This window comes from Contarinia nasturtii, unplaced genomic scaffold, assembly GCF_009176525.2.
Source record: "Contarinia nasturtii isolate CC-2019 unplaced genomic scaffold, AAFC_CNas_1.1 Cnas_scaffold_4311, whole genome shotgun sequence".
Lineage (NCBI taxonomy): Eukaryota > Metazoa > Arthropoda > Insecta > Diptera > Cecidomyiidae > Contarinia > Contarinia nasturtii.
Genome location: NW_022201606.1, coordinates 1,543,353 through 1,568,015, shown reverse-complemented (window position 1 = coordinate 1,568,015; position 24,663 = coordinate 1,543,353). Strand labels below are relative to the sequence as shown.

The following is a 24,663-nucleotide window of genomic DNA, read 5'->3' as shown; positions in this document are numbered from 1 at the left end:
ATCTCATGGTGGTTGGTCAGTTGGATGGACTGAGGTTGCTTTGCTTCTAAAATAGAATATTTTATGATGTTTCGGTCACAAACTGTGTGCACGTGCTTTTGCCTTTTCATATTTTGTCCATCGTTTTTCATCGTTCGTATCGCCGGCGAATGGATTGAAATTTATGAAATTATGCAAGTTGTATACGATAACAAAAATACATGGACAATAATTCAAACGGAAATTGACCGAAATCCAACGTTATTTTTGTACTGATTCAGCTGAAAAACAGGCCAACAAAAATGTGAAATTTCAATCATATTCATTCTGGAACCATTTTCAATGGCACACTGTATATAAATATAAATTTCCGCTTTTTGTGCATTGGGTTCAAACTCATCTTTATTCGAAATTCAGCTCACAGAAGTATGAATGATATGATACCATGTGAATTTTTGCAAATTTTTCTTCTCTTTTCATGCACAATGATAAGATGATAAGTTAGTTCATGAATTTAATTTAAAATACAAATTTGATCAGTTTAAAGAAATGCAAACCATCGAATAAAAGGTTCAACTACGCATTTAGAGGAAACGAGATCCACGCAACGTTTTGCCATTTTTCCTGATGTCACTATAGTATGCGAGCTTTGATGCGTTAAGAATGCGAAAATAGCAATGGCAAATTGATACGATTTGAAATGCGAATTGAAACGCACATGAGCACAACGGCGAATCTGTATGTAAAGCATGTAACAAAACAATCGAATTAGAGCAGTAACCGAACGAAAAAATGGCATCTAAACGTTTTATAAAATATAGCGATATGTGCGCTCATATGGTATGTGTGTGTGAGTCAGTCATACATAAATGCCTGTTGGTGAGCATACTGCACGTCTTCCTACATCTTTATATAACATAAAGTGCATGGGAATATGTGTAATGCAAGAGGTTTACATCGCAACCAAAACAACGACGATAGCGAGAAAGAGAAAGGGAGTGAACAGATATCAAGATTTTAATGCGATGAAACACATCTAATTCACGTAAACATGGGATTTCTCGGAGATGGAAATTGTAACTACAACCATCACACCACATCTAACACAAGTTTTGAATAAAATACATGTGGAGTGATAGAGAGAGAGAGAGAAAGAGAATAACCGTTTTGCGGATTAGTGATGGAGATTTTCTTGTTTTGTTTTGCTTATTTTTTCGTTGTTTTTTTTTTTTTATTTCTCATTCTTGTAGAGCGTAGCATGCTCATTCAGATATGCATTGGATTAAGTGTGTTTAATATGATGTTATTCCAATCATAAGACATGTTTGTTTACCGATATGTTCTACTAAACAAACTGCATTGCATTCTATTATGCTCGTTTATCGAAAAAGAGAGCACAGCGACAATTGCTGGCTCTTTGCAATCTCTTATTGTGATGGCAATTTTCTATCATTCTGTTTCATCAGTGGAAATATTTAGCGTTGATCATAATGTAGTGCAATCTTGATTCACATTTACCCACACATATTGTCTTCTATTATCAGCGTATCAACGTATCATCAACATCAGTATTCGCCATTCCCGAATGAAAGAAATAACATCAATAAAATTGTGTATTGCATTATTTGCTATTGCATGACCACAGTTATATTTATACGCATAAAGAATCCATTGTTTCAAATTGCAATGTGTTTTACATTAAAAACTTACATTGGCGCACTTGAAATGAATACTTACAGTAAATGTTGATGCAAATAAATGAACAAATTAATACAAATCATTTTATTCGATTCCATTTTATGTACAATAAATTTTAAATGCATACAAACAATTGATACGCACGGGATGTGCAGAGTGAATCGACTTTCCATCATTTATTATGTATCTTTGCACATGTATATCTATTTTTTGTTTAAACTAATCAAAGAATATTACATTTGTAGTAGCATGAAATTAGATTCTCTAGGTAGACGAACTTTGCGAGTATTATAAGCTGCACCTGTAAATATATGTAATCTTTAAATCAACCCAAATCCCATTTAGAATATTGGCAAGTTGTATTCAGTTGCATTATTTTTCCGTTATAACATTTCCCCTTTTACAGTGTTATTTGAATCGTTTGAGGAGAAGAGAGTCGTTCAATTGAATTTACTCATGTATCGCACTCATCCATGTGAAACGGCGTATGAATGGCATTTCAACTGCTGCTATTCACATGGCTACATTCGTATGCTCTCTTTTACACTCAATTCACTTGCTTCGTTCTCTCGGCATTCGTTGTACGATGCAAGCAGAGACATGCGTCATACCATCGATGGAACATACTCACCGCACGATGGATAGACAGAAATGGAAAATAGACTAAACAATAACAAAAAGGCGCACACAGACAAACACTGTGCGCTTCAAAAGTTGGTAAATGAATTGTGTTTGGTTGCGATGGTATGTTAAACCAGTTGCCGACATGACTGCGACAAAACCGGTCATTCTTTTTACGCACTGTTTTTTAATATTCGCGCGCGATCGAAATCATATACAAACGTGAACGAAATCGAATTCCGAGTAATACGATTTGGTTTTTTTTTGTGCTCTTCTCAATTCGCTGACATTTGACTGAATTGAAGAAATTTTGTGTTTTTTGAGTGGGAAAATGTAAAGACGAAAATATTGTATTTTTTGTGTGTTTATTTTCAATGAAAATCGAATTGAGTTTATGAAAGAGTGCAGAAACCAATAAAGTGTTATGATAGACACATACATAATATTTCATGCAATCAAACAGGGGAACAAACAGAAACGAATTTATTTTGACAATTCTTCATGTAGTTTTGATATCAAAAAGGTAAATGAACATTTGTTTACGATCGAAAAAGAAAAACAAAATATCATGCATTTGAATTTTCATTTGATGAATTCGTATAAAACCAAAGTTGAAACAAACATATAGTAATATGAATACATTATTTAAGAATTTAAACATTTGTTGGCGTGTGCGTTTCGAATAAAATAATGCCGAAGTTATAAAATAACACCATCCATTCCGTAGTGTTCAGGAAATATTTAAGTGATTTTCTACTCTCTGTTTTTTCTTCAGCCATATCCGTTCGATCTGAAGTGTTTTCGGCATAACCGGTTGAAAAAAAAAATTATTCTTGAGATTCAAATCAATACCATAAATCAACTTTTGCTCGATTCTGATATTTATCGCATTCTTCGATCCTTAGTTTTCGATTCGCTTAGTCACTGCAATACTGTTTGTATTTGTTGTTGAATCTATTTTAGCGAATATTGATTTTAAATTAGAATGGCGATAATTTCTTTGCGGTGAATCTGAACAAAAAAATAAATGTCATGTCTTCTGTAGTGAACAAAAACTGCTTGATGTATGTTTATATTTATTTCAAATTGTATTATCGAATAAGTAGAACTCTATTTTTGGAAATATAATGTATGGCACAAAGTCAGTTTATGGACGAAGCTGAAATAAATCGAGAAATAACATTAAAAATACATTCAAATCCACACAAATACAAAGTGTATGCAACGGATTTGTTCGAGCCAATTCAAATACGTGTATATACAATTTGGTATGTTTGACCGAGAAATGTAGGTGTAAATCCCTGATACATTCGTCAATTTTGACATATAACTTTTGCCGTCATTCAATGCACACACACACTCAAACACGTATAGGCATACTCGCACACACTCATGCGTGGCATACATGGAATGAGAAATATGAAACACTTAACAATTACTAGCATAAACTGAACACAGACACATGAAATTACCCACAGATTATGCTTTTTGACTGTGACTTGTGTAGTTCTTCATTTTTTTCTTTCTTTATTTCTTTCTTTGGTTTTCATTTCGGTGCGAGCCTCAACGTAGTCTGTATTGCGAGACGAGAGCGTATAACATATAAATGCGTCGGTAAATGTAAGTGCTTCGTTGAATTCTTGGTGTGTTTTTTTTTATATTCGTATATTTTTTTCCTTTACAATAATTCTATTCATTCGTTCGGTCTTTGTGTTTTTTTTTTATCCATCGTTTTACTCTCCGTCAATAAAAGATAAAGATTAAAAAAAAAGGCATACTCACACGATGAATGCTATGGAATCTCTGCCTAATATGTTCTAAATGGTATGTTACGGCTTGGGATGTAAAATAAAATCGAAATCACCAGAGACCATGCAACCAAAACACAGAAGCATTACCATCAGTGAGAGGGAATGATGCGATGTGAATGAGAGAAAAGAAGTGCATAGCTCGAGTGCATTGCAAGAGCAAGGTGTCATGAACGAAAAGAAAACGTAAACTGAGTTTTTTCAATCTCTGTGTGTATTTCATTTGAGGTTTTTTTCTTATTCGATTACTGTTCACTCACACTCACATTTACGGACCATTGAAAATAACCATTGAAAATGTACTCTTCATGTGTAGTTTCTGGGCGAGTTCCAAAGAATCTGTAGAATGTATTAAAATTCCTTTGAGTCTTTTTTTTTCATATTTTTTTTATTACACCACAAAAAAAACATGTGAACGGTTTTGAGTAGAGATTCAATAAAATCTCCGTCACACAATTAGACATCTTTCTCTCTTGCTCCGATCAAGTTTTTTGGGAGTTGGGTTCCATATATTTTATGGATATCGCATGAGGCAAATCCATTCATCAAAAATTCCACAGTGTATTACGTTGTGCATGTCTGTCGTCTGATTACTGTATGACATACTATAATAATAATGATATATCGTACCTCTTGGCTCCACACTATTGAACTATCTCCAGAAATTTTGTCTTTTTCACATTTCGTTTTGTTTCCGAGGAGGAAACACCAATTCCAAAACATTGGTTGGCTTATTATTACTTATTTAATGCTCTCTATCCTGTGTGTAAGCGTGTATTTGTGCACACACCGTAACCAAGGTTTTTTTTAAATTTTATTGCACAATCCAATGGAATGTGATATCTGGGGATTTTTTCTGGATTTAATACTATTTTTTTTACCAGTAAAAAAAGTAGATTTGCGTTTACAGAAATGGCAAATTGTTTTGAAGCAAAAAAAAAAAAAACAAATTAACCACTAACGTACTTTTTTCGCTTGAAAAAAAAAACAGAAAATGGTTTTGTTTCGAGCACACAATATTGGTTGAGTAATATTTTTTCTTCGTTTTACTTTCTCATCAAAATATGAAATGCGAAAATAGTATAAGCTGGGAATATTGCAAGCTGAACAAAAAGAGAGAATCTATATTCTATTCACAAAACGTTATGATTCAAATGATAATAATGGTATTGGAATGGTGTATTTCATGGCTTAGAATTTTGTAATATAAATCTTACCATCATCATGATCCTGTCGTTTTTTCGAAAAAGAAGCATTTATATCGCTAGATTAATGTGTATGTGTATGGGTGCATGAGTAGCATAGTCACGGTAACTATGCTAAAACAAAACAAAACCAAAACAAAGCGACGTAAGGCAAACCAAACCAGAATAGATTTGTTTGCACATTATACATGTGCTGCCGATTTTTTTTACCCCATACATCTCATGTACGTAACGCGTTCGGTTCAAACTGGTTCAAATGTTGGCAAAAGAAACGCCACCATGCACAAATAGAAAAAAAAGGCGCACAAAATATTGCTTTGGCTCCGTTTCTACAGTCACACGTTCGAGCCTTCAGACTTTTATATAATGATATAAAAGAATGCCATTGTAAAATATGGTTTTGTTAAAAGTAATTTTGAATCTTTCCAAAGAATCTATCCGCCCATTGCTTGATATCCACGCACATTAATAAAGTGTTATAAAATGTGTGCATGTCAACATTCTGTTGAGTGAAATGGCGAGGATATGAATGTGTCAACAAACAGAAAACGTTTGCTCATATTGCGACCAGCTATCCATAAAGAACCAAATGGATTGATAAACACAAAACAGCATGAAACAACGAAATAAAGTTGTAGTACGAATAGAATTGTATGAAAATGTCTAGGAAAATGTTCGAAGCAATTTGTGAACTCTGAAATATTATACTTTATGGGCTTGAAGAAAACATGATTTTGTGCCTCATGCCAAGTCATGTCACGTGGGTACAGTGACACAATTATTCGTAGTGGTTATTACCTTAAATACGGAATAAAACCTCCTCCCTTAAGATTTCTTCCGCACAACATTTTTCTCGCATTATCAACCAAAAATCTTGGAAATTACTCGAAATAACATTTGCCCCAAGTTGCTTTATTAAACAGATCCAATTCGATGATTCTGTTAAAAAGTTTCCAAAAGTTCGCCATCACTGGTGTGAGTGGCTATGTGCCTTAAACTCGAACTCGAATACTCATTCTCGTAGAAAAATATACTTCACCGAAAAAAAAACCCGAAATAATAAACTTCTAACTTTGTTGAGTTTTGTTTTTTATTTTGTTTTTTTGACCGAAGCCGTTTCTAAAACAACACACTTTAATATGGAAAAGTGATGTTTTTTCTCTCTCAAAAAAAAAAAAAAAAAAAACAATGAAGCAGACGCAGCTGGAATGTGAGCGTATGTATATATTTTGCGTGTATGTGCAATAAATTTAAATTGGTGAATTTACATTTGCATTGGTACAAAATGTCGGTGTCGGTGGCAATGTAGGCAATAAAACAATCATTTTTCTCGCTAAATACGCAGCATTTAAATAAAATCATTCTTTTTCTTCGAAACGTTTGTTCTCCTCCTTCCCAGCACCATTTTTGCGGGCACATTTTCTCTCTCACTCTCTCTCTTTCTCTTGTCGCATTGTACTGTTCCTTTCAAATGGCATCAGCACAAACACAATTTCGTAATTGCATCAAAATGCGAATCGAACGGAATGGCAAAGAGAGCAAATACACGAGACTTGGAACAACTGTGAAATATTACATGTTAAATTAAATTTTGTTTTGCCTTTGCGCGTTCGCTATTTTTTTGCCATTTCAACCACATGCATGAAAGTAATATAAATGCGAATTCTTATAAGTCGTACTATTCCAATGTTCCACCTTTTTATTTTTGTACGCGCCACTTTTCATTTCAACTTATAGCTACATTTTAATAGCTCCAAATATTATACACTTTCTTCGCCCTCTTTGTTTGTTTGCTTTCTCAAGCCGAGTCATGTAAATATTTGCCATTGGATTACGCACCATATCTCCTTCAAGAGCATCCGAAAATTTACTACTGCCAATGGATTAAACGTGAAAGCGCGACGAAAGAGAAAAGGTTATAAGCGAGAAACTACTCCTTTAGTCTCCCCCATCCGACTAGAAGAAAGGAAATAAAAGCAAAAAAAACGGTAACGTGAGAACATCAACATGAAATGAAATGAAATGAAAATGTGCGATAATCTAGTATGTGTTTGGTGATATTTTTATGCAACAATTTCCTTTCGTAATCATGTAGATTCCATTGAACAACCTTATTTCATGCTGAATTACATCCGAATATAGAGCCAAAATTACACAGTTCTTTATGCATATTTACATTCTCTCAAATGTGTGTGATATTGTCTATTTGTTTGAAGTACTCGAGATATTCACTCTATTCGCTCGTCAAACATCAAACAAGAGTGAATATACTTGAAATGGTAAAAAAATCAACCAAACGAAAGTCGTTGCACGTCATCGAAATGAAAGAACGAAAGAGAGAAAAGAAACCTGTAATTCTTTAATGTTATCAAATGTTTGTTTTATTCATCACAATGAAAATCATTTTCAACGCATATAAGTAAATTTATACATGAAATTCCGGCTGATACAAATCGAGTCAAGTGGAGTGCGATGCCGTTATTGTATTGGCACAAAACACATCAACAACAATGTACTACGAGAGAATACATTTTCAACATGCTTTATGCATGCAAATTTTGTAATGGCAATGCGATTCAACGCACCGCAAATTTTCTGCTTTAACAAGCTTCTCTGATTTTGGCATCGGTAACATTGCTAAGAGCCGATTGAAATTTTCATTCTCAGGCAATTTATCTGAAGAACCATTTCCTTATTATATTACGAGCACAACATTGATTATGATTTAAACTACATTTTTTGTACTTTTGGTTTAACGTCAAATGAAAATGCAAGTTCCGTTTTTCTTATGTTATCTGTTGGTTCAAGTTATAGTGTGTTTTAATTTATTATGGTTTTTAAATTATGTTAATCGAAAATAAAATATCATCAGTTCATAAAGGTGAAAAACGGGCGAAAAACCATAGCAGATGATTTGCTGAAGTAAAAAAAGCACTCCTAAAAACTTCTTCAAACTTTTGTTTAAACGTAAAAAACTGTGATAAAACATACAGACACAAAAAAAAATTCATGTTTATTGAAAGTTTTGTCCCACCGCCGGTTCTGCTCGAGGTAATTTTTAGTTTGTTTCTTTTTTCATTTGTTCATTTTAATTTCCGTTTAAGTTCCTTTTGTTCAAATTCCTTTTTGGCTAATTTTTTGATAGTTTTTGAATTTTTCTTTTAAAACGTTTCACTAAAACTAAAATGATACTATGAAGCAAATTGATTTAAATGGTCGTAAACCAAAATAGGTGTTTAATAGACGTAATATATGTCAAACTATTGTCCTCTTACAATAAGACCGAAATTTTCCAAGCAAAAATTGTTTAAGCACATAAACAAAGGAAATCGTTTCGTTGTCGTTTTTTGAACGTCATGATCCTTTGATTGCTCCATAAAAGCAAAGTGGAGAAAGACAAAAAATACCCTCTTTGAGCGCAACAAATTTATCTTTCAAAAATCTGGCCATCTCTTCAATGACAATGATGATAGCAGAGAAAAACGATAAAAAAGGGAGCCAGAAAGCATTGACAAAAAAGGTCGATTGCCAAATAGAATAAAAGCCGTTTGTTTTTTATCAGTTCCAATTTGAAGCGTCACCAATGATTTTCATTTTATATTGTATTATTGCTAGCGCAATGATCAACTTTTGTTTATAATATTATAAAAAGGGATGACGCACAAATTCCACCAATCACGACCGTCCATTATTTTAACTGGAAAAATTATCGCACATTTTGATCGGGGCGTTCGTTTTTCGGACATTGCATTGAAATCGTGTTTCCGTTTACATCATTGTTTTCTTGGATGGTTTTTTTTTTCATAAATAAGGAAATTGGCAATAAAGTTGAAATGGGAATTGAAGCCCAAAAACCATTAAAACTTAAATGATATGAAAATTGATCATGTACTAAATTGTGCGCACACAGAAATTATGCTCCATAAGAGACTGTATAAAATGCAAAACTGTAGCACTGCTAGCGCCACTACGGACAACTATGGAGTTCTAGTCTGTTGGTTGCAACTGAGCAAAAGTCTTTTCACTATTTGGCGGCAACTTAGTGTAGATTACATTGAATTCCGTCGTGGCGCTAACAGTGTGACATTTTGGGCATAATTTCGGTACGATTGTGCGATTTCTTAAAAGGCTGTCCACCATCAACGACCTTACGACAAAAAAATACACGTGATTTCGCATTTACGTAATCTTGTTACCAGTGCTCCACTTAAATCAAAGAAAATATTAACCCAACAGAGATTGCCTTGAGGATGTTTACGTACATTTTAGTGTTGTTTTAACGCGTTCATCGTAAAACTTTAAAGTGACTGAGTGCAGAGTTTTTTTTCCTTCGGTTTATCTAGACGTGGGCATCCTAAAGAGATTTCTCCCTTGAATTCGATTTACTCATTCTCTACTCTATTTTATCCACGGTTGAAGAAAATGGTATAAGTTTCCCATGCAAATGATGCTTGAACCTCAAACGAATTCTAAATTAAATAAAATGTCTTACATCCGTAAGATGAACTTTTCCGCACTGTGATCCACGACATGAAAGAAAACTAAATCTGACATTAGTTTTAGATAAAAATAATTTTCGAAGCACTTTTCTTACAAAAACTACTAAAGATGGGAATTTTTGTATCGGAGCCATGCCTATATGATATCGTAATCATGTGAAAATTTGCAGAGGTTATTTTTTTCACAAAAAGTTAACATTCTGAAAGTTTGAAGAAATTTCAATGCATATTAAGGGTACTTCCCATACAAAATTTCGTTTTAGAGCGAAAAATCCAAAATATTGTTCGGGAGGTGCCCCTAATATTCGTTGAAATGTCTTCAAACTCTCGGAATAGTATTTATGTGTGATAAAAATAACCAGTGCAAAGTTTCAGCTCATTACGATATCATACAGGCATGGCTTCCATACAAAAATCCAAATTTTTTGAATTTTTTGTATGAAAAGTGTTTCGAAAGTTGATTGTATCGCAAAACTAAGGTCATATTCGGTTTTCTCGTACCCAAAAACCCCCCAATACACATTTTTGAGTGTTTAAGAATACATTAAATATCACTTTTGGAAGAAAAATTGAATTTTTCCCATGGATGGACATGGGCATCACACCAGACATGACACTTTACCCTGTCAACCAAAGTCGCTCAAAATCTAATGGTTTCTATTCCTCGGCACCCCCAATCATCCTGTGAAGTCAGATTTTGAATTACTTTTCTTGTTTGAAAGTTATCGTGTTAACAAATTTTTGCGTACAGGGTACAGCGTACAGGGTACAGGGTACAGGGTACAGGGTACAGGGTACAGGGTACAGGGTACGCACATACATTCGGACATCGAAAAAACGCTAGATTCGTGTTCCCTGGCCCCAAAAACACCCAGAAAACACATTTTTTATGGGTGGTTATTTTTCGACCGATTCCAATACTTTACCTTACACACTAGGTGTGTGCGGAAAAGTAAAAAGTCAACGTGTAACAAACTAGCTCAATTCGATTTAGCCGTAGTGAACGAGTTTTGGTCCATTTTTTTCGGTAGTTTTAACATACAAAGTATTGTTCTGCCTTGATTCACCGAATGAGAGAATGCAGTGAAATCGAATGGAAATTAATTCGATTACGAAAACGAAAAGAAAAAAAGTTCGTTCGTGCCTGCGTTTCAACCTGTGTGTGCACAACCCTCAAACATCATACGTCACTTAACTTCAAAGGATTCCAACGTTTGATTGTGGTTTTGCTTTGTTTTCGACAAAATGAATTCCGTGAAATTGAATTTCGTTCAACTTGCTACAATCTATACGGACTCTTTTTTATTTCAGTCACGCAAAGGTAGGACGTCTAACTTTTTAAATGTACGGCCACTAATTTTTTGGCTTGGGAAAGTGAAAAAAAAAACATTTTTCAATTCAAATGCATTTCTATTTCAATGGAAATGTGAATCGGCCAGCTCTCGTTTTCCAATTGTAAATGAAAAATGATTTGATTAAATTGCAATCAAAATACAATTTTAAATTGATGTACACGTTGTAATTCGAGCAAACCTGAATCTGTCATTACATTAAAATCGCCACGGCTAGAATACACATTATTTGCGGCTGAAATTATGTGTATCGATAAGTTTTTAATTAAATTCTGATCAAATATGAGTTTTTGTACAGTTGATATGCAACGAGCTGTAATGTGTGAATAACATGGCATATGATTTGCTTCATGTGAAGCCTTCACATTTAATTACAATTTCCTCTTGAAGCCGACGCTTTTGTTGAAAACAAGCAGATTCAACGCTTGTTAAATGCGCACCACATCAAAATTATTATATTACATGTCATCGAATCGACAGCCAAAGTTTTAATATTTGTCACAATTGCGACCGCAAAATAATTTCAACAACATTGAAACTGTCAAATCAATAACCATTCACAAATTTAATCATTTGCAATTATAAATTGGTCGCATTTCAATATAGTTCTATTGTTTTTGAGTGATTTTTCTCGATTATTGGTTTACTGAAATTTCAACTGATAACAAGTTTCCAATTTCATGCAACAAGCTTACAACTATTTATAGCAAAAATCTATCCACATCCATGTAGACAAACAAATACAAATAAAATGCACTTTTAATGTACTACGTGTATGTATTCGCTGCAAACCGCAAAACTTCATCAATTCAATTATCGCGTGTGCGGATAAGCATGGCAAGAGGTATTTCTGCGCAAATAAAATGTATTACGCCTTATATAAATATTACATAGCTGTCAACATTGTTTCATCTCGTTTCGCATTAGATATATATGTAAACTTAGAAAAGCACGTTTAACAGATTACATCTATGCTTGTTTGTAAACGGTGGAATGGCAAAAGTCAACACAATGATCATCTTCATGATGCATCGATGCGCTTACCGATGTAAACAAAATTCGAAGAAAATATGCCCTAACGATTTCTTGTTAGAGTTAAACAGTGAAGAAGAAAAAAAAAACAACTCAACTTTAAAGCTGCTTGGTAACACCGGTTATGGCGATGGAAAAACATTAAAGTATTCCAACGTTCTCGATGTGAATTGACTAAAATTAATTCACGCAACCACATTGTCACCGGGAAGGCATTCGAATGAAAAGCATGAAATTTATTTACGAGCAGCTGTTGTTCCGTGAAAAGCTACGCTCGCTTACCCTTTTCTTTGATTATTGTACTTTTCTTTCTCTCGTCCCCTTGCCGAAATGAGCTCGCCAAAAGTTATCAATTCACAATTGTTTATAGTCATTTGTTTTTATTCAGCCAGCCTGTCATTATGAATGTAAGCCGTATGGTTGCTTCGAAATGCGATACACAAACGACACTTGAATGCTGAAAAATGCTCTACAATTTAATAATCGATTCTCCACATTTCACCTATTCCATTCTTTCATCGAATATAATGTTATAACATTATTTCACATTATTTTGCGCACGAAAGAAGCGGCTTAATGGCATTTGCGGTTTTCACATTTCTCTGCAACATACAAACACGCACACACTTGAGGCATTCGCATTACATTTGTTGGCATAGCGTCATGCGGTTGCAAGTAATACGAAGCATCCAATTAGTTATTTTGGTGTGGATTTTCTTGAAAATTTGAACATTTCAACGTCGAAAGACGTTGATTTGGTAATTATTCGTTAATGCTCAAGTGAAAAACGAATCGAGATATACAGTCGTTTGTCGTGGTTTTATTTAATTACTATTCACTCAAACATCATCGCTTTCCCAAAAACATACAACGATCATTCAGTTATGGTGTACATATTTTGTGGTGGCTTAAGAACATTTGCCCAAAAGCCACACATCTATGTTGTTTTGAGCGTATTGTTTGTGAAAACCATATACTTAGGATGTATTGTATATACAATCAAATTTAATCCGTGTGAATAGTCATTAAGAAAATTGTTGAGCACCTCATGCTCTCATATATGGCGCAATAGTGCAAATCACTTCTATATATCATTTGATCATTCTTGAAAAGCCCTATACTTTGAATTTTAATGGTGATGATTTTGTTCACAAAGGTTAAAAGTGATTAAAACTGATATTTCCGCGATGCTAATGCATTCGACAATTCATTACAAATGAAATGTAATTAAAAAAATACTAAAACATCATTAATAGATTTATTAGCCACTATGAATATTCCCCAAAGTACGAGCGAAAAAAAATCTTTACAATCCATTCATCCACGTCAAACTAGTTTTATAAAGTACAAATCAAATATTATTCATACTCAAAAAAATCGCTTTTAACCTCGAAGCATAGTGGTCAAGTTTAAAAGTGAGATCATTTCCATGTTCAGCAAAAGCAATTTTTTATTATTATAACTCTCGCTCTCTCCCTTGTTTCACTCGTTCGCTCCATTTGAAATCCATGGCATGGCGATGACTCACCGTAAAATCATCTTATAGCGAATAAGAAGATTATGTGTGATTCGTCATTGTTATTCCTGTTCATTGGGTCGAGCAATCCAAAAAAGGCAACCCTCCAAAATTTCAAATATGCTGCAGTAATAATAATGTATCTTTATCTCCATATTAGCACTTGAAACCACTCTTGAAATGTCTTTGGCTCTTATCGGAAATCCCATTGAACTAATTTGTGCAATTGCTTTTTCCGACATACACATTCGCATCGAAATTCGAGCACAAACCGCCTAATTATATAAATGATAATAATCCATATATTATCGTTGGCTGCATGTGTTTGTAATCTGGCACTCCTATTCCCATTTCATTTCACGTATGCAGGCCAATGCAAATTGCGTTTTAGTTTGCTTCACTGAACGATTCATAAAATCCGTAACAATAAAGTTATATTCATATTGTGTGTCCGGTTTTATCACAACAACAACATCTCCACCCTGTGGCCACGGGATTTCAAATGATGTCATTAATTCTCATCTCGTTCATTTGCCCAAGGTGAACGGATTCTTACCGTGCCGCAACTTTCTTCAAACTATATAAAAAATGCATGCGTCCATCTAATGATACTGTCAACGTTTAATTGAAATTTATCATAGACTGACGAAATCCTACGTAGGATGAAGGACTGCAAAAGAATAAAGTCGAAAAAGAAGAAGAAAAAAAAAACAGATTCCAATGAAGTTCGAATGGTAAAACTCTGAAGTTGTGGCATAAATCAAATCGAAATCACGGCTATGGCTACACCAGATAAAAGCCAAGCATAACTTGAAAAGCATTTAAACTATAATGGATTTTCTCGTAAACTTTTTCAATCTCTTCTTTAAATGGAGACAACGACAAATGGCAGTGGAAAACGAATTGCCGTTTGAGCTGATGAATCAAGCCATGGCTTGTTTATTATCGTGTAGCACATGGAGAAACATGGAAGACGAAGGGAAAGAGATACGCACGGCCCAATATACATCGTCCGTTGGTAACCAAACAATGACAGAAACTTATCCTCAGCAACACAATTGCCTGAGGACTGAACCAAATTAATTGCTATTAATACACGATGTTTCCAGAGAAAGTGAACATTATTTTTAATTGTCGACACAGTTGGACACAGATCTTGGTAAAACCGCTGACACAACGTGCATGCAAGAAATAGGATAAACTTGCTGTAAAGTAGGTTGGCAGATAATACTCTATCAATCAATATAACAGAAAGCGCTCAACAAACGTGTGCCATGCTTCATGATTCTCGGTAACATAATAGAGAAAATGCAAATATACTCTAAAACCTCTGTAACATATCAATGATGAAAACCGCTTTTGAGACACAGAAAATTATAAATTTTGTTTGAATTGACTAATTTATCGCCAAAATTCTATCAGATTAATTGTCATGCATATTTTAATACCGTCTCTATTATGCATTAATTGATTTTGATAACATCAAATTCCATTGAATTCCAAATCAATTTGTATGGATACAAAATTCCATTGCAGTTTGCAAAGCAAACAATTTCTGGCATTCAAAACCGATTTCAATCAAAATTGTTATTCAATTCATGTTATTTCATGAAATCGATTCATTTTATGTTCGGTTGATATTTGCCGACATATCTCTGGTAAATTACCACGGTGGTAATAACGTTTACATATCGAAACCAAATTATTTGCAAAATATTCATACAAATGCACACACGCACACATACATTCGGATCAGATTGCTGTCGTAGTACCATCTGCTAATGAAACACGGATTATTCATCTGATTTGTGACGGTGCCGGAGATGCAGAGTGAAAATGTACATTGAAAGTTTTACACAAAAATGGCCATTGTTTTGTTCATTGAAAACAGTTAGTAAATATTACATTTAAAGCGAATAATAAATCTACCTGTTAGATTTATGACTAATATGCCTTAATTGAATGTCATGACTGTGTGTTATTTGTGATGCTTTCTACGAAAACGCGATGATTCTTTGTGCGAATCTCATTATGTGAAAGTATGTGAGAATATGTTTTTCACATAGCTTCTTTGAAAACCGTTGAATATAAATATACATTCGCTGGATTAGCGTGTACATTCGTAATGGATTTTTGCTGAACACGAGAGACATGTGCAATGCACATGAAAACTTAGCGAGCATTAATTACAAGACTGAATGAGCATGTATGAATGAATATTCAACATAGTGGTGAAATATTCGGATTATTTGCGCACCCGATGACAGAACGAATATACGTATCCGTTCCAACACTAAAACATGAAAAATAATCATTTGAGTGCAAAAGAGCTGCCATACACACACACAAAACATTCACTTTGATCAACGCATACTCTTCGGTTTGCGTTTAATGGATTGGAATTATTTGAATGAATTACTTAGCAACTGCATTAGCATTATAAAGTAGATATGTATGTGACATATAAAAGGCTATGATTTCATTTGATTATATTTTATTTCGCAGCGAAATCAAATTTTGATTTGCATCATAACATCGATTATACATTGACTATCGCCTATTTACACTAAACTAATTCACTTTGAGCACGGCAACGCTTCACTTGCCTCTTCGATGGAATGGCATTTGAATGTGCACCTGAAATGGTGGTGATTGACATGTAATTGTGCATACACCATAAAGAAATGAGCATGATACATTGAAGTGGAAACCAACGGAAATTTCATTGTTGGTACCATTCGAAAACATTTCCTTCTGCTCGATTGAAGCGCAAACAATTCTGTACAGACGGTTGGGTGACCTTTTAAAATTTCATTAGCAAACAGTTTACCATACCATTTGAGAAAGTTATTGTTCGATGTTTTTGCGCCTATGCAGAGATTCAAATCTTTCCCATTTTTATAAACAAATAATACATACCTATCATCTGCAAAAAGGCATAAAATTCACTTCCAAGCCCATTCACTCAATCAAGCGCTCGCTGTCAATGTAGGCTCGCTATAAATGATGCGAATAATTACACTAAAAATAGCTTTGCCAAGAGGAAGATACGACAGGTATAAAAGTGTGCGACATAACCAACGGGAGAGGAACAGAAAAAAAACAATTGAATTGAAATACGTGTGCAAAACCTCCTAAATAATTAAGGTGTGTGTGTATGTGCGCAACACATGCCCATGTGGTATTGATGAAGTAGCGCTAGCAAAACGTGACAACCGTGTTTGAATGTTTTATTTCTTAGTTTTTTCTTATACATTTTGTCTGAAGGTCAAAATAATTACGTCTCTAGAAGTACGCTGCCTGTTTTTTTTTTGTTGTCTCTCTCTCAACTAGTGGCATCTTAAGCATGAGCAGAACATTAACAATGGTTTGAATATTGCGTGTATAATATGTAATATAGTTTGATGCTCAAGAATAAGAAAGAAGAAAGAGAAGAGAAAAAAAAATTGCGTTGTAAAAATAATCAAGGTCATAGTTTTGTATCTCTGATCTTTTCAACAGCTTTTTTTCATAACTTTAGATCAAAATCGCCGCGCATTATGTATCTAGGAGTTCTTTTTTCATCTTTCTTGCTCTTAATCCCTTATTCGGTTGCTGCCTCTTTCTCGCCATGCCACATTCTACGCGTTCACGCATTATTCAGTGAATATTCACGAAACCGGTTTTTGGAGCCGCTTAACCCATGGCATTTATTATTTTTCAATTCTTTAACATTCCTGAACCAATTTAAGACTATTTCAATAAATAAAACCTTAGTTTATATGATCAAACCCAAATGATTGATATTAATTACTTCCTGTGCTGTGGTCATTCATTTTAGTTTTCGTTGTTGTTTTGTTATAATATAGATGATCAATTACATTGATGCAGCTTGAGAGCAATTTCATTGGTTGCGATAGCAATTTAACGTTTCAATCAACAAATATTTCATACTAAAAATGGAATACATTTTGCTACCGTACTATGGTGCGTATGAACATGGTATTATCGAATTGAATCGCATGGTATCATCAAGAACGCATGCAATCAATTTGATTGGGAACTGAAGTGGTTGCACATGTATCTAGTATATCTTAAGTTTTGAAAATCTACAAGAGAAATATTGCTCCTTTAACAACTTTGAGCATACTTATCGCACCGTTTAGTTACATATGAAACTCATAATACCAAAAAAAGAAACTTTTTTGTTCGTATGCAGGTTGTTTATTCAACCATTATGTAATTTGGTTTCATACCAATGGGACCATGGTTAGCTCCATTGCAACCGAAGTGGAATTCACTTTGTTCTTTGCTTGGAATAGAAGTTTCTGTTCATCGATGTAATGTTATGGAATGGGATTTGTTCCATTTGCGGACACTTTATGCACTTAAAAATGTTGGAAAAGTTTAGAGGAAATGCAACTTTTACTCGGTTCTGGTTGAATTGTTCAAACACATGGGGAAACTTTTTGAAGACATTAACCAAGTGAATTTTGTTTCAAAAGAACCAAATATTTACTCTTTGCTGAAAGTTTTATTTGCTGAACGTCCATGACATTCATTCGATTCAAGCGTTAATCATTTTTTTCTCCTCTGATTTGTCATACGAGCATCAATCTCTGATTAAATTCGTACATTGTATCCAACATTTGGCATTGTATCATACAATTTGTATGTGCGCCACACCATTGTTGAATACATTGAACCAAATATATCAGTGATTCATTAATTTATAAACACTGATCTGGCGTTCATTGTACGGCAATAGCAAACGCTGCCAATTTACTCAACCAAAAGTCGGCATAGCAAACAATTGATATGGAAAACACACGGGCGAAAAACCAATTACATCGTTTCCATTGAATATGGCGTAATAAATTGGACAGATTTTTATTGAAGTATGATTGACACGATGCGATGTGTTATTTGCTTTTTGGTTGTTTTCATCGTAAACGGGTCATTGATGTGTACAATGTACATGCAGCGCTGCAAATACCACTTCTATTTGCAATCGAAATGTTGGAAACCTAATTAATCTCGTCACTATAACAACGTCATTCGCGACATTCACGCTATCTGATGATGCACAATGAATGCACAAACAGTTTTGTGTGTACAATATTTAAACCACAATGACTTGGAAATAGTTTGGTTTGCACATCTAGTTGCAATGACAGAATTGACATGGAAATTTGTCATTTTTTCTTCTTAAATATTTGACAATTTACCCTCCAAACATAATTGACTGATAGTAATGAATGGTTGGGATTTCCTTGAATTCAATGAACATTTCATGAAACATTTATCAATGTGATGTCATGAGCAAGGTTAAAAGCTCATCACAGGCACGGCACATAGACACTTCGAATTTGGCTCGACGATTTGCCAAAATCGTTGTCTATCATCAGTTACGCGAATTGAAAAATATTATAAATTTTGATTAAACTGAGCTGATTTCAGCTGTCACCATTTTTCTTCATGATAAATTGTACCGTAAAAAATATAGACAATAAAAAATGGCTGTTAATGGACGGTTTACGACAGCATGAATAAATTTACTTGACACAAGAAAAACGTTAAATGCTGCGTAAGAATATATATATCGGCGAAATGAATGGGAAAATATCTCCAGAGAGCTCGATCCACATCCCGTTCCGTTGCGGAATTTGTCATATAACATTAAATTCAATTATGCGGGTTTAAGGAGATTATATCGTTGTTAATTTTTCAGCAAGTCGAGCATTTGCACTGTCTGCGTTTATGTCATTTTTACTACTTTTTTCTCTCTCTCTCTGGCTGTTAATTGCAATATTTTAGGCGGGTGTTGACACATTCCGATTTTCTTTGCGAATTGATTCAGTTTAGTTTATCACCTCTTGGCCATATACATTATGTACCAAATAAAATCCATTCTTTCTTTTGCACGTTCTGTTTTAAATTACTTTCCACACAGAAGCCGTAGCAAAATTGTGTTAACAAGTAGCTACGACAATTTACGCGTAGGGAAAAAAAGGAATCGAATGCATACATTGATGGATATGCAAGTACATCATACGGGCAGATGGAAAAAGAAAAAGATGCTGCAAAGAAAGATTTTTTTTTTCGTTTTCGTATACATTTCGTGTATATGTATAGGAGGAATAGTGTTTCAATGTATAAATCTTGTACATTATATACACACGGCACACTGTGCTTTTCACTTGAGTGCTTACGCCAACTTAAGCACTTGAGTTACATTTAAAGTGGTAGTAATAAACGAAGCGTCGAATGCTCGGAATCATAGAGCAAAATATGGTGCGATAGAACATAAAGAGTATACCATCGATAAATTTTAAATTTTCCATCGTCACTCACACTGGTTAAGAAAAATGTGAAATGTGTTGACATATCTACCAACAGATATGGCTGATGACGTTAAACATTAATACTGCATAGACGGAATCTTTTCACTTTGTGTGTGTGTGTTTTTTTTATTCACTTGAATCCACATCATCCGATATCGGAGTGTACTTTATTTCCCATTTCTTCTTAATGTGATTTGAAATCTTGGATCTAGTCTTTTTCAATATTCCCTTTTTTCTACTTGGATTCAACTTGAATGCAGCAGTGAAAAAAAAACGAAGAAAAAAGAAGAGCTCATCTCCGAGGAGAGTTTAAAAAAATGAGAAGCAAAGTCGAACGAAGTCTTTCTCTTTTGTCAGTTTGTTTCATCGTTAAAATTGTGAACAAATGTGGTATGCTTCGATTTATTTATTTATTTTTTGTTGCTGTTCAATTCTTTTTGTGAATCATTCCATCGTTTCGTTGCCAGTAAAATGCCGATAACAGCAACGTTACGTTTTAAATTACAAATTGAATTTGTTTCAGAATATTGTTTCGTTTTCATTCCTTATTTGGCCAAACAAAATTGCTAGTCAGCATGGAATTGAGTGGTTCGGTTACACAAATGGATTTTGACAGGTCTAACAACAGCAATGACAAAGACAATTTGCTACTTTCACCACTTCTTTTATGTCAAACGAAACAGAAGTAAAAGAAAACAAAGAAAAAATTCTCATTATATTGCGATATGATTTTATCATTGTGAAAGTACATATTTCGTGATATTTTAATGATTTTTGTTGCCCTCGTGATCAAAATACAAAGAAGCGTAGTTCTTTTTTTGGTACACGTGCCAACTGTACATAGTGGGTTCATTTAAAGTGAAAAATCAACAAAACACAGTTTTTTTGTCGCATAAAAATGTAAAACATGGAAACACTTAACATTAACACGTTTCGTTTAAAAATGAATTCAAACAAGTTCAATTTACCTAACGATTGTTCAGTTTTACAAATTGGCCATGCCATTTGATCGACGTACAACAACTTTATTAAAATCGAGAGCGAGCGAGAGACAGGGGGGAGAGGGAAAAAAACGAATATCGATAGTAATGGAATACCAACAGAAGAGGTAAAATTAAATTGAAATATTTATGTTGAATAATATGTCAACGATGGAATTGGGTACGAAAAAAATGCCGTGAATTTGAGCTGCAAAATGAGAAGCATATTCCCATTGAAATTAGCACTTTATCGCACATTAAACTTTTATTTAACGACAGTAATGCTCACGTCCATCTCTCAAAAATGGAACCAATCGCTTTAAAGCTGCCAATTGCTTTGATATAGTTCGAAGTGAACAACTAGGTGTATTTATTGCTGCTCAATAAACCATAAAGTTAAGTGAACTACATTCAACTTGAGACCGATTAAAGATATAACATATTGCTATTGAATTCATATCGATATAACATGGCTTATTATCACGGTGTTCGCATTTCTGGAATTCTTTCTGTCATCGGTACATTACAAGAGTAAGTCCGATATCCAAAGCCGTTGGGTTGTTAGCAGCTCTCGAAGTTTGTTTCCTCTTATGTGGAATTGGATTTAGGTGATAAAATAGCGCAAAAAAGCAACATCAGCCACAACAACAACGACACAAGCAATTCAGCAATCTTCAGTGTACTTGATGTCATTTCAAGCGTTGGATGAAAGAAGATTGAAAAAAAGAAGTATTTCCGCCGTAACAGGACTGTGGCAAAATATTGAATTTGTCGATTTTTCTTATTATTTTTCGTATTTTCATTCGAGAAATTTGTTACGCTGATAAAATTGAAAACACGTTCATTGAACATGCAGTAGCAGCCATAATAAAATGGAATAAATACTAACCGGAGGCTATTCGTTCGCACGATCCAAATAAAAAAACAATATAGCTGCATTGAAAATGAATGACGAAGAAGAAAAAAGACGAAAGAGCTTAACGAAGTCATTGAAACGCCTCGCTGTTTGTTTGGTTTTTTAATCGCTTGAAGGGCGATATTCTCAGAATATATTTATCACGGCAACATCCGAATGTGTGTTGCGTTGAGTATGTATTGCTGGCAAACAAGATTTTATGAACCATGATAAATAAGGAAATTCATTTTCCTCTTCTCATTATTACCAATTCAACTTGAAACTCATTCATTTTCAAGGATCGTTGGCACCTACAACGACAAAGGTGCTTTTTCATACGATTGCCAGTGTTGGAACGTGCCAAACGAAAGTGAAACGATAGATGCAAAAGTAGCGCACTCAACTTTATGCAAAGTTTTTCTTCTTTTTCTTACATTCATTGACGAAAAAGAATGTGAAGAGAAGTATGGAAGTCGACGACATTGAAAATAGAAAAAAAGAACGGAAATTGATTTCGATCCATTCTTTGAGACATACATCAATTTTTATTATTCTTATTCCAGCTTTTTTTCTTTCTCTTTCTCAACTAGAACGCATCACAAAGGGAATTTTTCCAATTTGATTGAAATGACGAATGCCAATATTTTCGAAATTCCTCTATAACAAATTATGTATATATTTGCCTTTCAGAGAAAGAACTGTTTGCAGCAAAAGAAATGTGATTGAAGTGAACGCTTTATTTAAACTATCGCCATTCAATCATATTCGAAGTGGCAGATCGTGAACATATTTCAAAAAGTATACGTACATTTTAATCATGTATTTTGCCAGACGATTGCGGGCTTGAGCCAACAATCGCATGAACACATTCAAAGAACCCTCATATGAATGAAAGCTCCATATAATATCTAGCACACATGCTGTCGCGATTCAATCGTTTGAGTACCATTTTTTCTCTCTCTTTCCTTTTACTCCATCTCTTCGAAGCCGAGTTTGTTTTCCAATTCAAAGCACACATTGAAAATGCATTGAATACATTTCATTATCTTCTCTCAAGTGTCACGCATGTATTCCCATGAAGATCAATTTTATCCGCGAAATCCCAGCAATAAAATGAAAGACATGTGGAACAACAAAAGCAACAACAGTAACCGAAAAAAAACGTACGACAGAAACATGGATAACACCAGACAAATTGAAATGAGACGAATTTATTTACAAGTGGTATAAGATATCGGAAATTGATATTCAAAAGGTCAAATTTCAACAATTTTTTAGTTGATTTAATGCTTATTCTGTCGATGAAATCAAAGCGATTTTGATTGCCACGTTTCGATTCGCAGATTATGGGAATCTACATATAAAAGTGTATTAGGTATCTGGCTCCCCTGTTTTATTCCAGCGATACCTTGAGATGTAATTTGTTCTGAAGGCAAATGCTGCACTTTGTAAAAATCAAGATGATAATCTAATATATTTGTTTCTTTTTGTTTGAAAAGCCATTCAAAAAAAGTTGAAGAGCTTTTAATCAATTTGAAGGAATGCAATTAAAAAGTTGACAACAATCTTCGATATTATTTTTATTTTGATAAAGAAAAAAAACTTATCTATGAAAAATTTGCATTTCTTTTGACAGCAGCGTAGTATGCCGTGAACCAAAGCAATAGTTGAGTATAAAAAGGAAATTGGAAATCAAAGAAAATGCATCGTTGACTCGTCTTTTGCCACGGCAAAAAGTGTTCTCTGTTCAAATCGATTCAATCAATTGCGCCCTTTCAAGAATGAAAGCACTTTTTCTATCTCGAAGTTTCATAGTGTACTAAGACTTTGAAGCCATTTATAGTGATTCATTGATAAAAAAAACGACATTTTTCCAAGTCATTTGCCCATTTAGTCGCTTCTTTATTGTCACAAGTATTGAATGTTTCGCATTAAATTATACCATGAGACTCTATTGTTAATATAATTTTTTGTTTGTTTTGTTGTCTATTTTCCATTGAGTTCCGGGCTATCCCATTTTGCTGCGTTAACTCTCTTGTACTAATTCCATCTTTATATTTTAATTAATATACTTTGTTATTCATTCAAAATAATAAGCTCGTCGACGTGCGTTTTGGCACACTTTGTTGCAACTCGATGCTGTTGTCGGTTGTTCGTTTTGTTTTCTCATCACAACACATACACTCTTTTTGCGGGGTAATGTTTCGCGGCACCATCGCTTTGGAATGTGTTGAAAGAAGCTTTCGTTTGCCATAATGTACTTAAAAAATTTGTTGGATGCTAAAAGGTCTCGTAGGTGTTACCTTTCATTTGGCCTCTTCAGCGTGCCAGTGATATGCAAATAGAGCAGTATATTAATGAAAGAAAATAAAAATGAGCAAAATAGTAAATTTTGCTGATGCTCGTGCAGTTAAAAAAAAAGAAGAGATTCTTTTAATTGAAATATACTTACTGCAGTCAAGAAATGAAAAGAGAAAAAAACGGCAAAAAACTGTCCTATTGTATTTGGTGAACACTGCTTTTTCTCTCTTTTTTCTATCATCATCCATGGCACTGACAATAGAAACACATTTTTGCTCGTGTCGAGTGCTTGCGCACCACGTACTGCTCGTTACTCAGAATCATTTAAAATGAAAAGTTAATGCAAGACGTTTAAATAATTTATTTAATTTATGCTCAAAGAATGTTTCGTTAGTTTGTTTTGTGGATGGGCATGAGTCATCGTTATTGTGATAAAAATAAACTGTATAAATTC

General features: G+C 34.0%; 1 protein-coding gene across 3 annotated transcripts in view; it reads left to right on the top strand.

The window, feature by feature from the left end:
* LOC116350641 (apoptosis-stimulating of p53 protein 1) overlaps window positions 1-24,663 on the top strand; it is an 81,718-nt gene that overhangs the window by 5,358 nt on the left and 51,697 nt on the right. The window contains exons 1-2 of one of the 3 annotated variants that reach the window (XM_031782492.1): window positions 2,447-2,821; window positions 8,184-8,362. The exons of 1 other annotated variant lie outside the window; for it this stretch is intronic. In XM_031782492.1, coding sequence (XP_031638352.1) covers window positions 8,321-8,362 — 42 coding nt within the window. In that variant the 5' untranslated portion in view covers window positions 2,447-2,821; window positions 8,184-8,320. Of the gene's footprint in view, window positions 1-2,446; window positions 2,822-8,183; window positions 8,363-24,663 lie in introns of those variants that run through there. One more of the 3 variants, XM_031782491.1, reaches the window with a different exon arrangement.